Genomic DNA, 17,111 nt, shown 5'->3' on the forward strand with positions numbered 1-17,111 from the left:
CTGATCTGACAAAAGAACATTTATCATCATCGTCATCATCATCGTCTCTGTTGACATGATCATCATCTGCAGGGATATAAAGCTCTGCCCATTAAATGACACACATGTTTTGGTCAGAGAAAGACAAACTGATTACAGTACCAGTTACATGCATCCTTGTGGGTCTGTTTGTGCTAGATGTGTAACTGTGCACATATTGTGCTTATGTTTGTCATTGCAATGGCAGCTTTTGGAGCAGAGGAAGATGATGCACTCTGCAAGATGCTAGGGATGCCAGAGTTTCCTCTTCTATCTAAGGATGGTGATATTATCATTGGAGGAGCCTTCTCCATTCACAGCCAAATCTCAAAGCCTTCTTTATCCTTCACAGATATTCCAGAACCTCTCACATGCACCAGGTACAGTATTTATCTCCTTTCTTCTTCCTCCTTTCATTTTATGCTCTCTAACTGGAATGCAGTCTTATTAAAGTGTGAGTATTGTTTTGTGTGATTTTCAGAATTAATTTTAGAGAGTTTCGTTTTGCCCACACAATGATGTTTGCCATAGAGGAGATCAACAAAAGCAGTTCTCTGCTGCCTAATATCTCTATTGGGTATAAGATTTTTGACAGCTGTGGTTCGACACTACCTTCGGTGCGTGCAGTGATGGGTCTAATGAATCAACAGGAAAAGACTTTAGGAAAAACATGCTCCAGCCAGTCATCTGTTCATGCCATCGTCGGAGCCTCAGAGTCCTCCTCAACCATTGTAATGCTTCAGACATCAGGGATTTTTCATATACCAGTGGTAAATATGGAATGATTTTGGGGTAACTGCACAAACCTGTATAAAAGTCTTAACAACTAAAGACCCAGGACAGGAATGAGTTATTTTGTCCATGATTGTGGTTATGAGTTTCACAGCTTTATGTAAAAAGTTAATCAATGTGACATGATATTTATGTTTATATTAAATTGTATAATGAGACAATGAGAGTCCAAGAGTTTAAACTAATGATGCAAAAACTCACTCTCTGACATTTCAACTTTCAATATCTCTATTTTTTATTTGCCTCTTTATTTCTGTCTAGATCAGCCACTTTGCAACATGCGCTTGTCTAAGTAATAGAAAGGAGTATTCCTCTTTCTTCAGAACCATTCCCAGTGACTATTATCAGAGTAGAGCTCTTGCAAAAATGGTGAAACATTTCGGCTGGACCTGGGTTGGCACAGTTAGAAGTGACAACGACTACGGTAATAACGGCATGGCCACGTTTATTGCAGCGGCGGGTCAGGAGGGGGTCTGTATCGAGTACTCAGAAGCCATTTCAAGGACCGACTCCAGAGATAAAGTTGCCAAGGTGGTCAGAGTGATCCGGGAAGGCACTGCAAAGGTTTTAGTTGCCTTCCTTGCCCAGAGTGAGATGAATATTCTTCTTGAAGAAGCTGTGAGGCAGAACTTGACTGGGCTGCAGTGGGTGGGAAGTGAGTCCTGGATCACAGCAGGCTACCTAGCAACTAAAACGTACTCCGGCATCTTGACAGGGTCACTGGGCTTCACTATTAAAAAGACAAAAATCCCAGGATTACAAGAATTCCTTTTACAAGTTAGCCCATTTCAGAACCCACAAAACAGTGTGCTTAGAGAGTTCTGGGAGGAAGCGTTTGACTGCAGTTTCCAGCCCAGTTTGAATGTTCCAAAACAATGCTCTGGCTCCGAAAAACTGAAGGACATCGACAACCCTTTCACAGATGTGTCAGAGCTGAGGATATCCAACAATGTGTATAAGGCTGTATATGCTGTGGCTTATGCTATACATAATATGTTAAAATGTGGTGAAATGGTGAATCAGTCTTGCAACCGGAGAGACAAATTAGAGCCAAAACATGTAAGTGTGTATCTTAGTTATGTCACAAATTCAATAACAAACGTCTGGGTTTTTGCAACTGACGTTTTGTACCTTTATTTTCTATATGAAGATTCTGACACACCTGCAAGACGTGAATTTTACTCTTCATTCTGGTGAGAGTGTGTACTTTGATGAGAACGGAGACCCTGCAGCCACATATGAGCTGGTAAATTGGCAGAGAAACAAAAAAGGGGACACTTTGTTTGTGACTGTTGGGAGTTATGATGCTTCACTTCCAAAAGGAAACCCGTTTACAATGAATGGAATAAACATTACATGGGCTGCTGACTCCATAAAGGTATAAAACCTTTCAAAACTATTATCTATGACATACTCAAAGCTTTATATGGAAGCTGAGTTGGCAGGTCTTGTACATACGATGTTAAATGTTGTGTGGAAAGTATTACACTTTAGAAGTAGTAGTGTTTTCACATAAAGCAGAACTTCAGTGGTGTCGCACTATTGAAAAGCTGGTACATCAATCAATGCTGTTTCTATTAAAAGAACAGAAACATATTTCATACTCTTAATGCTCTATTTTATGTAGTTTCCTTACAACATTGAAATTCAGAAAATACAGCAACATAAATAACCTGTGTCTATTTGAGCAAATTATGAGCACGGTGTGAACACTAACTATAATTAAGGTAATATAAAGTAAGATTAGAGGAGTAATAAAGTGTAAATGATGTGATGGATGATGGTGTTGTTTCAGAAGCCTCAGTCTGTCTGCAGTGAAAGCTGTTCACCAGGTTTCCGCCAAGCTGTGATTAAAGGCAAACCCATCTGCTGTTTTTCCTGCATCTCCTGTGCTGCTGGAGAGATCAGCAACTCTAACAGTAAGAAAAAAAAAAAAACCTACTTAATTCCAGTTATACTGTTCAATCATAATATGTTGCAACCCAATCAGTCATTTTCTGCAGTTCAGTAGTTTTTTCAGTCAAATTCCAGCTTATCAGTATGAATTAGTTCCATTTACAAGTGTGTGATTTTAATTTGTTTTATCCTCTGGTTGTGTTTTAGATGCTATTTATCCTATTACTGTATAGTGTTGTTTTTTTTTTAAATCAGTTTTAATATATCTTATATTTATCCTTATTTTACCAATTTTAGTATATCTTGCATTTGTATCAATAACTTTTTACAGCACTTCGGGCACTTTCCGTTGTTTTAAATGTGCTATATAGATAAACTCAACCTTGATATTTTGTATTTATTTATTTTTTATTTAGATTCTGCAGAGTGTACACGGTGTTCATTGGAGTACTGGTCAAATGAGAATCACAGCCAGTGTGTGCCAAAGGTGATCGAGTTTTTATCTTACGAAGAAACCATGGGGGCTGTTCTGGCTACTTTTTCATTATTTGGAGCGAGTTTAACAACGGTGGTGTTCTTTGTCTTTCTGTGGTTTCGTCAAACACCTCTCGTCAAAGCCAGTAATTCAGGGCTGAGCTTCCTGTTGCTGTTCTCCTTGAGTCTGTGTTTCCTGTGCTCTCTGACCTTTATCGGTAGGCCTTCTGTGTGGTCATGCATGCTGCGTCACACAGCGTTTGGCATCACTTTTGCTCTGTGTATGTCTTGTATCTTAGCTAAGACCGTAGCAGTGGTGATCGCCTTTAAAGCTAAGAGGCCTGCACCTAGAGTTCCTCAATGTTCTGCTCCATTTCAGAGAATAAGTGTTTTCACCTGTACATCACTGCAGGTTGTAGTATGTGTGCTTTGGTTAACTCTTGCACCACCAGTCCCATACAAAAATGTGGCTTACTCTGCTGAAAAGATTATTCTAGAGTGTGATTTGGGTTCACCTATAGGCTTCTGGGTTGTGTTGGGATATATAGGACTCCTAGCCGTTCTGTGCTTTATCTTTGCTTTTCTGGCTCGGAAGCTGCCTGATAATTTCAATGAAGCTAAATTTATCACTTTCAGCATGTTGATATTCTGTGCAGTGTGGATCACCTTCATTCCGGCTTATGTCAGCTCTCCAGGGAAGTTCACTGTGGCTGTGGAAATATTTGCTATTTTGGCTTCTAGTTTTGGGTTGCTTTTCTGCATATTTGCTCCAAAATGCTATATTTTAGTATTGAAACCAGAAAGAAATACCAAAAAACATATGATGGGAAGAAATTAATATGAAAGAGCATGTCCTGGCTATAAAATACATTTTAATGAATAGATAAATTGATAAAATAATGTATTAATTAACACTACTGTCCATTATAATAGAGTTCAAATGCACATGTTGAGCACAAAATGTCAAATAAGTCAGTCAATTCCTCAAAATGCTTATTGATTGCATTTAGGGACAAATGTGCAAAGATTCCCTAAGGAGTTTTGCAAAGTTTTTGCATGCAATTTCAGCTCTATACCATCCATGAAACATCATGACTTGCCTCATTTTAACAATTCAATTGAAACAAAAGCATGCATTCATTAATAACTATGTGTTTACAAATGTGTCCTTCAGGATCAATTCTCAGTTTTATATTCAATGTTTAAAAAACTTCTAGCTCTTTGCTGGGACAGTTTAAGTTTGGAGGAATGTGCTGGAGTTACTTTATAATTTAAGCTATTTTTCCATCTTTGTTTAACTTCAAATGAAGTAATAAAATAGGTATTAAATTTGAAATACATTATTTTTCATGCAAAAATACACCTAACATCCCAACAGACTGCTGGTTTCGCGAATACTATAAGCTATTGGCTATGCTCAAGACAACAACAACATACAAAACATGAAAAATGAATCTAATAGGTCAAACATCTGTGAATCACATCAGAAGCACTGTCATTGGTTGAGAGAAGTACAAACATTGCTCCTAAGCCCCTATGGCTTTCTGATAGCGTTCTAACACCCTATAAAATGCCCAGAGTTGGTTGATTTTAAGGCCTTATAGTGAATACTGAAGTGAATAGCTATGCTGCTGATAGCAGACTTGGTGCTTCTTACATGTGTGGCCATCAGAGGGTTACATTCTGTGTGTCAAACATATGGGACAAAGGAAATGTCCCAGTTTTCTAAGGAGGGAGACATCAACATTGGAGGCATTTTCTCCTTCCATCAGAACCCCATCAGTGTCAACCCAGCTTTTCAAGTCAACCCAGGAACAATCCGATGTGAAGGGTAAGATATAGATGAAAAACAAAATTAACTTGATATTGATGTTGATATTGTTTGTGTTTTCTTCTGTGTATCTTTGTGTCTGTTTCAAAGATTTATGGTTTCTGCAATGTTTTCTGTAGCGCTCTGTCTATTTTTACAGACTAGATCCAGGAGAGCTTCAGTATGCATACACTATGATGTTTGCCATTGAGGAGATCAATAATAGCTCAGAACTGCTACCAGATGTAACACTAGGCTACAGGATCTTTGATGCCTGCCCCAGTGTCCCTCTATCCATCAGAGCTTCACTAAATCTGATGAATAGGTATGAGAGGGGGGAAGGTGACTGTGACAAGCTCTCTACCGTGCATGCTGTCATAGGGGAAACCACATCCACCTCTACCATAGGTATTGCACGTACCATGGGACCCTTCCATATACCTGTGGTGAGTGTGGGGGGTTGTGCATACTCTCTGAACACATGCAATGCAGAGTGGATCTATTTTGATGAGTCAGACTAAATGTAATATCTGGATTGACTGAATTGACAGTATGTGTTTTAATGTAAACTGTTCTGTTTTTCTGACTATTTCTGTTTCAGATTAGTCATTCAGCCACTTGTGCATGTCTTAGTAACAGAAGAGATTACCCGTCTTTCTTCAGAACAATACCTAGTGACATTTACCAGAGTAAAGCATTAGCAAAGCTGGTGAAACACTTTGGCTGGAAGTGGGTGGGTGCTATAAGAACTAACAGTGATTATGGAAACGGTGGCATGGCAACATTCCAGGAAGCAGCTGAGAAGGAAGGCATATGTGTTGAATACTCAGTGGCAATTTACAGAACCGACCCCAGGAAGTGGTTCTTAGAGGTGGTAGAAATCATAAAAAAATCCACCTCTAAGGTCATTGTGGCATTTGCTGATGGCACAGATCTTGATATTCTAATCAAGGAACTTCACGCTCAAAACGTGACAGGCTTGCAGTGGTTGGGCAGCGAAGGGTGGATCACTTATCGTTATATTGCCTCTGCGGTAAATTACGCTGTTGTCCAGGGGGCTGTGGGTTTTGCAGCGCTCAATGCTCACATCCCTGGACTGCAGCAGTTTCTGGCAAACAGCAGACCCTCGACAGAGCCTGGAGATCAGGGACTGGTGGAACTGTGGGAGACGGTGTTCGGTTGCACCATGACTCCCCAAGCAGACACTTCAGGTTCAGTCAGTGGATGCACTGGGAAAGAGTCTTTGAGGGACACAAACTCACGCTTCACAGATGTTTCAGATGCCAGTCTGCTGAATAATATTTATAAGGCCACATATGCAATAGCACATGCACTGCATATGCTATTTGTTTGTCAAGATGGAAAGGGACCCTTTGAAAACAACACTTGTGCTCAAAGGGGAGACGTGAAACCGTGGCAGGTAAACAAAACCACAGAACATTTATCTACTTTACGTAACATGTTGGTGATGATCTGAGTGTTTTCTGTATTACTGTTTGCTGCAGGTCTTGCATTACCTCACTCAGGTGAATTTTACCACAAAAATAGGTGAAAATGTGTTCTTTGATGAACTGGGTGATCCTGTCGCACGCTACGCACTTGTGAATTGGCAGATGGATGAAACAGGTTACATACTGTTTAAGACCATTGGTTATTATGATGCCTCCCAGCCTGAGGGGCAGCAGTTTGACATGAATGCGGGTGCAAAAGCAATCTGGGCAGGTGAAAATACAGAGGTAAGTGAATGAAAATGATCTTATAGCAGCCTGTGTTAATAATCTTTTGGTTCTATTTATTGGTTTATGTTTTGTCTCTGTCTGTCTTTGCACTTTTATGTCTTATGGTTATTTATTTTCTGAAGTAACATGAAATTCTGATTTTCAAAGATGTTATAGAGCAGGGGTGTCAAACTCATTTTAGTTCAGGGGCCATTTCCCCCCCAGTATGATCTGCAGTGGGCCTAACCAGTAAAATAATAACATAATAATATATAAATAGTTCCAACTCCAAACATTTCAATGTGTTTTATAGTGAAAACAGTAAAATTGCATTATGGAAACATTTACATGTCCTTTTAAAAATGTGAATAACACAAACAACCATGAAAAAACTGAAAATTATCAAGAAAAATAAGTGCAATTTTAACTATACTTTGCCTCTGCTTATCGTTTGTAAATGTGCATTACAACTTACAGATCACAATGGATCTGCAAAATACACAAAATGTTTTAGTAACTGGCAGAATATTAGTAAAATTGCACTTACTTCTCTTAAGAAATTTCTAGTTTTTCATATTTTTTATGAAAGACTAGTTTGTAAATTTACACAGTTTCATGTAATTTAACTTTTTTTACACTAAAACAGAGGAAAAATTTGGAATTGTCATTATTTGTAGGTTTTTATGGTAGTATTTTACTGATAGGACCCACTTGAGACTGAAGTAGGGCTTTATTTGGCTCCTAAAGTAAAAGGATTGACTGTTAATATCTTCAGTGTAATTTTTGCATTTCACTAATTCATCCCAGGGGCCAGACTGGACCCTTTGGTGGGCCGGATTTGGCCCCCGGGCCGCATGTTTGACACCTTTGTTATAGAGCATAACTTTATGTGCTTAAATGCAAGTCATGATCTTTATAATGTAGTGAATGTCTAAGCACTCATGCACACAAATTTAAACATACATCATGGTAATTAAGTGCATCTAAAAAAATCAGCCTTTCTCTCACTCTGTTCCTGTGTTGCAGGTTCCCAGGTCTGTTTGCAGTGAGAGCTGTCTGCCAGGGACCCGCAGGGCTTTCGTCAAGGGCAAACCTATCTGCTGTTTCGATTGCATCACATGTGCCGATGGAGAGTTCAGCAACAGTACAAGTGAGACTACAGGATTCTTTGCCTTTACTGTTGCAATCCTTGTGTTTTTCTTGGGCAAAATCACTGCCAGCACTTTACTGGTCTACCTGAAGACTTGTGCGTTGTACAGCCTAAACATATTTATGCTTTCAGATGCAGTAAAATGTGACAAATGTCCTCCTGAGTACAAGTCCAATGAAAAACGGACTAACTGTGACTTAAAAGCAATAGAGTTTCTCACCTACAAAGAGCTGATGGGCATATTATTGGTCACCTTTTCTGTCTTCGGGGCCTGCCTGGCAATGACCATAGCCCTGATTTTCTTCCACTACAGACAAACTCCTATTGTAAGAGCAAATAACTCAGAGATGAGTTTCCTGCTGCTCTTCTCTTTAACTCTGTGCTTCCTGTGTTCTCTGACTTTCATTGGACGTCCATCTGAATGGTCCTGCATGCTCCGTCACACAGCTTTCGGCATCACCTTCGTCCTCTGCATCTCTTGTGTTCTTGGTAAAACTATAGTGGTGTTAATGGCCTTCAGGGCTACACTTCCAGGCAGTAATGTGATGAAATGGTTTGGGCCTGTTCAACAGAGACTCAGTGTTGTGGCTTTTACTCTCATACAGGTTGTTATTTGCATACTCTGGCTCACAATCAACCCTCCGTTCCCTTTTAAAAACATGAAACACTATAAAGAAAAGATCATCCTGGAGTGTGCCCTGGGATCCCCTGTAGGGTTCTGGGCTGTGTTAGGATACATTGGCCTCTTAGCTCTGCTGTGTTTTATATTAGCTTTTCTGGCTCGAAAGCTGCCTGATAATTTTAATGAAGCTAAATTCATCACCTTCAGTATGCTCATATTCTGTGCAGTCTGGATCACCTTCATCCCAGCTTATGTCAGCTCTCCTGGAAAGTTCACAGTAGCAGTGGAGATATTTGCTATTCTGGCTTCAAGTTACGGAATGCTGTTTTGTATTTTTCTGCCTAAGTGCTACATCATTTTATTAAAACCTGAGCATAACACGAAGAAACATTTGATGGGCAAAGTATCCCATAAAGGCCTTTAAATAATTTACTTATATGTAGATCTGAGGAAAAACACATGTATGTGTCATGGCTTAGAAAAGTAATTTTGTGAATCAAATAAATAACTATATCAGCACTAGCAAAACCTGCAATGTGGCAACAACTGTATTTGTTGGGGTTTTCAACACTATATATCTGTTATAATTCTACTTAAACTTGTATAATATAGCTGAAATAAAATAAAAAATATTACCTAAAAGCATGTTTTTTTTTTGTGTTGTTTGTCGGCACCAAGGGAAAAATATATGTAACGAGGCTTGCGCTGTCAGGGGCCGACAGCAACTGTATATCCCCAAGTATCCTCAGTCCTCTGCTATAAAATAAACTAAATAAATGACACAATAAACAAAGATACCAGCTTTATTTTGGATGATCAATATGAATCAAATTTGAGCTTTATTGGCCTACTATATCTATTAATAATGTCCAAAAAAAAAAAGATTTTTCAATGGAAGCGCCCCCATTTGGACAAGTGATAATATTCATAGAACACCCAAAATCAATAGGGCTTTACCCCTAGGGGTCACCTATATTGGTGCTAAAGGGGGATAGTTGTCATGTTGCTGAATAATGGCAGAAAAGATATTAGATATTTGTTTTATGATCAATATGAACCAAGTGTGAACCTGATTGGCCTACTATTTCCTTAATAATGTCCGAAAAATATATATATTTTTCAACAGAAGCTCCCTCAACCATTTGGAAAAAACTTATGTAAATTCAAGGTAGTGGCATGAAGAAAGAGAATTGTTACACAATCAATATGAATGCAATTTGAGCTACATCGACCTGATAGTGACAGAATAATGGTCAGATAACCATTTTTTCTCCACAAAACTCCCCTAGTGAATGAAAATGACACCATATCGATGGCCAAAAAACAAAACCTCCTATCTGCAAATTTTTAGATTTTGAGTTTTCACATTAACTGGTAAGAACGAGGACAACTCCACATTTTCAGTCTATCTGTAAGATAATCCTGCCCTTTCTTATGACATGAAGGTCACCTGACAAAAACCTCCTAGACCATACTATAATAAAACTAGATGTTTTTTTTGTTTGTTTCCTGAAAAAAAGTGATTTTTTCAGATAGGAGGTTTTGTATTCTGGCCATTGATATGAACTCTGGATGGTAGCAAGAAAATGGACATTTGTAAGATGGTCAATATGAACCAAATTTAATCTCAATCGGCCTATTATTGCTGGATTTATGTCCAAAAAACGACTTTCAACTTTCACGACAGCACCCCCATTTGGATGACTTATAGTACTTATAGAGAAGCTGAAATTGATGAGGTTCTTCCACTAGGGGTCCCCTATGTTGGTTATTAAGGAATAAGAAATCCAACCAAATCTGTCCTAGTTATCGCGTTCACATGAAGGATATCTGGTGGTAAAACCATTATATCCGAAACTCCATTTCGGGGAAATAAATATAGCAGCACTTAAGCATTAGATCATAGAAAAGCACAAAACGTAAAGTATGAAATTAACTTGGACCAGATTTTTATGTATACATTATACAGTATATATACTGATGTGGAAAATATATTCATTGTAGACTCCGTGGAAGACGTATATCATGTCTATTTTAATAAATTAAAATGAGGCTAAATTTAGATTATAGAAATAATTCAATCCATATATTAGAATAATGTACTTGAAGATTTATGTGTGTGAAACAAAGAAATAGAAATTCTCAGTAACTGTAATCTGATTGTTGTATAATTGACACTAGTCCATAAATACATAAAAAGGCACTAAATACTTATTCCTTTCAGTTCATATTTACAGTACAGAGGATTATTTCTGTACTTTTACTCTGTTTCTGTAATGCTTTCAGCACAGACCCAGAACCCAAATGCAGAACGCAGAGACGGATGTAAAGTTTACAGGGTTTATTGAATACAATTAGGATGATAATGATAATGAACAGGATCTTGAGGACAGCGGGCAAGGAAGTCCTCGTCTGAACCGTCCTCCGGGTTTCGGACGCGAACCCACGGTTCGGCACCGGATTTAATGCCGGATCACCGACTAGGGGAAAGCAGAGGGAGGTCAGGGACGGAAACAGGTCATGCACAGGGAGGCAATCAGACAGGCGACAGGACATAGGGAAAAGGCAAACTCACGTACCGAATAATCAGGCGAAGGCGTCAAAAAACCAGGAAGGCAGATGGAGGCTGACAAAAACCGACAGGGAGCAGGCAAAAGACAGGCAAACAGGATGACAAAAAACAGGTCGAACACGGTAAGGCAAACGGACAAACAGGATCAGAACGCTGGTAAGTAATCTACAAGAGAAAACGAACTGGCGTCTGATCAGGGGAAAAGGCAGGGTATAAATACACAAAAGGGAGGGAAGACAACGAGACACAGGTGGAACAAATTAGGGCGGAGTCAGGAAATCAGGGTAAAGGTGAACACCAAACAGGAAGGGAAGTAAAGACAACAGACAAGACACATGAGGAAAACTTAACAAAATAAAACAGGAAGTGACAGACAAACATAGAAGACAGACAACCCCAGACTAACGTCCGGTAACCGGCTTCACAGTTTTTGTATATTGTGGAGGACTTTCACTTTCTATAAAAACATTTTAGCTTTTTTTACATTGAATAATTATCATGATTGGAAACAGTATAATGGGACAGTTTGTTTTTTTTTTTTTCCCAGATACATTTATTTATTTATGTATTTGTTGATTCATTTATTTATTCATTCATTTATTTATTTTTAATGGGATGTCCTTTGCAGTGGACTGTTTTTTTTTTTTTTTATTTTAATTTTTTTCACTACTGAGGGCAAAAATCCATTGCTGGGTCTCAAGAGGATATCACAATATTTTTCAATATGTAAATTGTATGCTGATATTAACCTGAATATGACAACCGGATGACAATAATTAAGTAAAAAAAATAAAATAAAGTCAATAATAGTTGAGATTGGGAATTGCTAAAACACTTAAATACATTTATGGAACACTTTTTTGTCATCTGCTCTGATGTGGGCGTCCACAGAGATCATGCTATTTTTTATGTCGGCTGTAAAATGTATAAATACCCGTGCAATTTCCAGATTCCCAGATTGGTACATGGGATGCCACACAGTGGTGTAGAAGTCTTATGATGTCCACTTGGAGGTGGTCATCCCAGGGTCAGACACTTCTGCACCTGCTGATGGTAGTGTCATTTTCACAGGCTGATGAACCAGTCTGTAGGCAACGAGGGGATCCTGAAAATCCCCAACTGTACAAGGATGGAGACATTATCTTGGGAGGGATTTTCTCTTTTCACAGTAGCTGGAAAAACAGAGAGGACACCTACATGCACAAACCGCCACCACTGCAGTGTATCAGGTAAATAGTACGATAGATTCTTTATCACACTCCTCAAAAAGAAAACAGTAAATAAAGGAGTAAGAATTTATTTTTGTTGAATTATTTCTAGTAGAATACATGATTCCAATGGTGTTTTCTTATTGTCTTTGTTCAGTCTGAACTTCAGGGACTTCCAGTTTGCCCAGGCTATGCTGTTTGCTATTGAAGAAATTAATAACAGCACAGACCTGCTGCCTGGAATCTCTCTGGGTTATAAAATTTATGATTCATGTAGGTCCATTGCAAGAGGAGTGAGGGTGGCACTGGCCTTGGCTAATGGTAATGAAAAGATATTTGCACCATCTGAGACACCCTGTACTAGACCTGCACAAGTACAGGCCATTATGGGAGAGACATCCTCCTCTCCTTGCATGGCCATATCTACTGTCATAGGACCCTTTCATATACCTATGGTGGGTAGGAATGATTAAAGTGAGCTTTTAAGTGTTATGTGTTGACGCATTTGTATGTGCAGTAGATGTCATTCACCCTTTTATTGTGTAATATGTGACATTATTGCTCCTAGATCAGCCACTTTGCCACCTGTGCTTGTCTTAGTGATAAAGTCAAATACCCATCATTCCTCAGAACAATACCCAGTGACTACTATCAAAGCAGAGCCCTGGCCCAGCTGGTCAAGCACTTTGGCTGGACTTGGGTGGGAGCTGTTAGAACTAATGATGATTATGGAAATAATGGGATGGCTACATTTATAGAAACTGCAGAACAGCTGGGGATCTGTCTGGAGTACTCTGAAGCCTTCTATAGAACAGATCCAGTAGAAAAATTACAAAAAATAATTAATATTATCAAGACCTCTACCTCTAAGGTGATTGTTGCTTTTCTCTCCCACATGGATATGGATGTATTAATCCATCAACTGTCGTATCACAACATGACTGGATACCAGTGGGTGGGAAGTGAGAGCTGGATATTTGATTCTCAGATTGCTGCTATGGACACACATCACATTCTGGATGGAGCTATAGGTCTGTCCATCCCTGAAGCACATGTCAGTGGAATGAAAGAGTTCATTTTAGATGTGAAGCCACTCAATTCATCTGGTAAAAAGTTGTTTACAGAATTCTGGGAGACGTTATTCAGCTGTAAATTTAACCAGAGCAATTTATCAGATGATAATGAGAAAGTATGTACTGGGAATGAAGATCTGAAAGAAATCCACAACAGTTTCACTGATATGTCACTCATGCCACTGTTTAACAATGTCTATAAAGGAGTGTATGCTGTGGCCCATGCACTGCATAATATGTTGGACTGCAATAAAACATGTAATAACAATATAAAGCTAGATTCATCCACTGTGAGTTCCCTAATTAGAACTGGAAAACATTATGCTTTTTTTTTTTTTTTTTTAGAAATTTTACTTTCTTCAGGAAGTTAATTAAAAGGATTTCTATTTTTTTTTTTTTTTTTTTTACAGATATTACAACAAATAAAAAAGATTCGGTTCAAAACTAAGGAAGGAGATGAGGTTTACTTTAATGAGAATGGAGACCCTGCAGCAAAGTATGAAATACTGAACTGGCAGCCCACACAAAATGGTATTGTGGACTTTGTTAAAATTGGCCTTTATGATGCTTCCTTACCTGCAGACAGACAGATGAATTTAGAAAATAAAACTATAATTTGGACACAGAACTCACTGCAGGTAAGCTACACTATGTCCAATATGATGTGTACATTTTGTGAAGCATATTCCAGTTTTCACATTCCCAACCATTGAACAAACTTAAATTGCAACAAAACCTAATGTGAATGTTGTATAATTGTCCCTACTGTGTTCATTCAGGTTCCTGTGTCAGTTTGCAGTGAGAAGTGTCCTCCAGGAACTCGTAAAGTTCTCCAGAAAGGAAAGCCAGTCTGCTGTTACGACTGTATACGATGTGCAGAAGGAGAATTCAGCAATACTACAGGTCAGGAATAATACGTAAATACATCATATGTGTTTATTAAAACCAGACACATTGAACACATTTCAGTAATTTGGTCTGAAACTGACCACAGAATGACAAGTGCCAAGTCATACAATCATATTATATCATTTATGGAGATGTGCCATGGGAAGATTCTCCAACAGACTGAAATGTTTGAAGAGCAGACACACTGTTTGGTATTGAGAGTTTATTATAATACTGTTTATTTTAATTCAAGTGTAGGACAAATTGTAAAAATCATGAAAAACCATCTAACTCAAACCCCATAATCAAACAGTTACATGAAAGAATTAAATAATCAAGAAACACTCATTGTATCTGGAGATAGAGTTAGGATTTTAGTAGTTCCAGACACATAACCTTTTTTCAGTTGCAGTCTTTTGGCAATTCAGCTCTTAATTTATATCTGATATTTATGCTTTGTGATATCTCCCTAATTCATAAAACTGAACAGAAAATAGATAGGTGACAGTCTGACTCAATTACAGATTCTATCACCTGTGAACGATGCCCTCCTGAATTCTGGTCTAATGAGAAAAGAGATGCCTGTGTGAAGAAGGAGACTGAGTTTCTGTCTTATGAGGAAATTATGGGATGTCTGCTCACTGGAGCATCTTTATTTGGAACATGCATGACTTGTCTTGTAGCATGCATTTTCTTCAGATACAGGAAAACTCCTATTGTCAGGGCCAACAACGCTGAGCTGAGTTTCCTGCTGCTCTTCTCTTTAACCCTGTGTTTCCTGTGTTCTCTGACCTTCATCGGACGTCCATCTCAGTGGTCCTGCATGCTCCGTCACACAGCTTTCGGCATCACCTTCGTCCTCTGCATCTCTTGTGTTCTTGGTAAAACTATAGTGGTGTTAATGGCCTTCAGGGCTACACTTCCAGGCAGTAATGTGATGAAATGGTTTGGGCCTGTTCAACAGAGACTCAGTGTTGTGGGATTTACTCTTATACAGGTGTTGATATGTATCCTCTGGTTAACCATCTCTCCTCCATTTGCTTTTAAAAACTTTAAGGATTTCAAAGATAAAATCATCATTGAGTGTGCTCTGGGCTCTGCTATAGGCTTCTGGGCTGTACTCGGGTACATTGGACTTTTAGCTTTGTTATGCTTTTTTCTTGCTTTTCTGGCTCGGAAGCTGCCTGATAACTTCAATGAAGCCAAATTTATAACCTTCAGCATGTTGATATTCTGTGCAGTCTGGATCACTTTTATCCCAGCTTATGTCAGCTCTCCAGGGAAGTTCAGTGTTGCAGTGGAAATATTTGCTATTCTGGCCTCTAGTTTTGGACTTCTCATTTGTATTTTTGCCCCAAAATGCTACATAATCATACTGAAACCAGAGAAGAATACAAAAAAGAGCATGATGGGTAAAGGAGGATCAAAAACAACATGACTCAGATTATTATATTATCATACAATAATTAATTTTATAATTCACTTTTTGTCAGATTTGCTAGTTCCCGATGGTGTGATTTTTGTAGTTAATAAATAGCATCTATTAATCGAATGCACAGAGTGACTAATTTTATTAAACATTTATATCTATGATCTCAGTTCACGCATCACCTTCACTCACTTGCTTGTTGAAATATCAAAACTCACATTACATGTCATTAAAACACACTCCTGGTATTAGGTTGTTTATGTGAAGTTAAATAAATGTAGCCTGTGATAGAATAATGTACCACTGCAGTAGACATACACCTTATGAAGCCATACGTTGACAGACAATTATGGGACATTTGTAAAGAATTATATTGATGTTTTCCTTTTCACAGAGCACAAACAACAACATAAGTATAGAAATCTCATTTAAATATTTAACCAGTGTCAGTCACACAATTGTAAAAAAAAAAAAAAAAAAAAAAAAAAAAAAAAAAGTGGAAATAATGATAAAAAACTGTGTTATTTCCATCCAATGAACAGCCCTGTTTGGTTGAAATGATTTAACATATCAATGATAAAATGCAATTTTATGGGGCATTGTCATGAACATTAACCCATAAAGACCTAAACAGCCACCAATGACTAAAACCATCTACTGATCTAAAATGTTTAATAACTTCTGATCCAATAATACTATCAATGCATGTAAATAATTATCGTAAAATACAGTTTGTCATCTTTTCATGGTCATCAGATATGATCCATTTGGACGTTCAGTGGCTGGAGACACTTGGTTTATGTTCAATGATATGATATATTTTGCTAAAAAAGTCACTTTTTCTTCAGTTTCCTCTGTTTGTGATATAATAACCATCAACTTTAATCTGAGCTTTTATGAGCATCCACATGATTAGTAAATTAAATATAAGAAAATACATGATGTTCATGGGAAAAAACGCAAAATACAAATGATGATGTCACAAAAAATGTTGATAAATCACTTAAGAAAAGTTAAATATCGAGACAAAAATATTTTGGAACTACCACCAAAGAAGCACTTGGTCTTTATGGGTTAAATTTGCCTTCGTCATATAGTATTTAATATATAAATTGCAAAAATGAATGAAATTAGACAATGCACTTTTGAAATCTAAAATGCTAATCAACATCTCATAACATGATACACAAAGGGTATTTGACATTAAACATGGTGATGAGAGCTAAATCTTGTTGTGCACCTCCCTAGTGTTTTTCACCTCACCCTGTGCAGTCCCTGTTATACAATTGGTTTCCATTCTACATTAAAATGTATAAATACCAGTAAAAGCTCCAGGTTCTCAGTAAGGTGCATGTGATGCCACCCAGTGGTTTAGAAATCTTTGATAATATGATGGTTGCACACATGTGGCCAGAGCAGGGTTGGGCACTCCTGCACCTACTACTGGTGGCATCTTTTACA

At 38.0% G+C, this 17,111-nt stretch overlaps 3 protein-coding genes across 3 annotated transcripts; all 3 read left to right on the forward strand.

Moving 5' to 3' along the window:
* Window positions 1–201: 201 nt before the first annotated feature.
* Window positions 202–4,018, forward strand: LOC115431828 (extracellular calcium-sensing receptor-like). Its single transcript, XM_030152480.1, has 6 exons — window positions 202–398; window positions 500–788; window positions 1,072–1,869; window positions 1,961–2,188; window positions 2,606–2,729; window positions 3,123–4,018. Exons 1-6 carry the CDS (start codon window positions 205–207, stop codon window positions 4,016–4,018), a joined length of 2,529 nt encoding a protein of 842 aa, XP_030008340.1. The 5' UTR covers window positions 202–204.
* A 1,151-nt stretch (window positions 4,019–5,169) lies between these two features.
* LOC115431823 (extracellular calcium-sensing receptor-like) lies at window positions 5,170–8,904 on the forward strand. Its single transcript, XM_030152475.1, has 5 exons — window positions 5,170–5,436; window positions 5,592–6,410; window positions 6,496–6,726; window positions 7,735–7,858; window positions 7,991–8,904. Exons 1-5 carry the CDS (start codon window positions 5,185–5,187, stop codon window positions 8,902–8,904), a joined length of 2,340 nt encoding a protein of 779 aa, XP_030008335.1. The 5' UTR covers window positions 5,170–5,184.
* Window positions 8,905–12,234: 3,330 nt separating this feature from the next.
* Window positions 12,235–15,659, forward strand: LOC115431097 (extracellular calcium-sensing receptor-like). Its single transcript, XM_030151347.1, has 6 exons — window positions 12,235–12,281; window positions 12,418–12,715; window positions 12,829–13,623; window positions 13,744–13,971; window positions 14,113–14,236; window positions 14,746–15,659. Exons 1-6 carry the CDS (start codon window positions 12,250–12,252, stop codon window positions 15,657–15,659), a joined length of 2,391 nt encoding a protein of 796 aa, XP_030007207.1. The 5' UTR covers window positions 12,235–12,249.
* Window positions 15,660–17,111: the final 1,452 nt, after the last annotated feature.

The sequence above is a fragment of the Sphaeramia orbicularis genome, chromosome 13 (genome assembly GCF_902148855.1).
Source record: "Sphaeramia orbicularis chromosome 13, fSphaOr1.1, whole genome shotgun sequence".
Taxonomy (NCBI): domain Eukaryota; kingdom Metazoa; phylum Chordata; class Actinopteri; order Kurtiformes; family Apogonidae; genus Sphaeramia; species Sphaeramia orbicularis.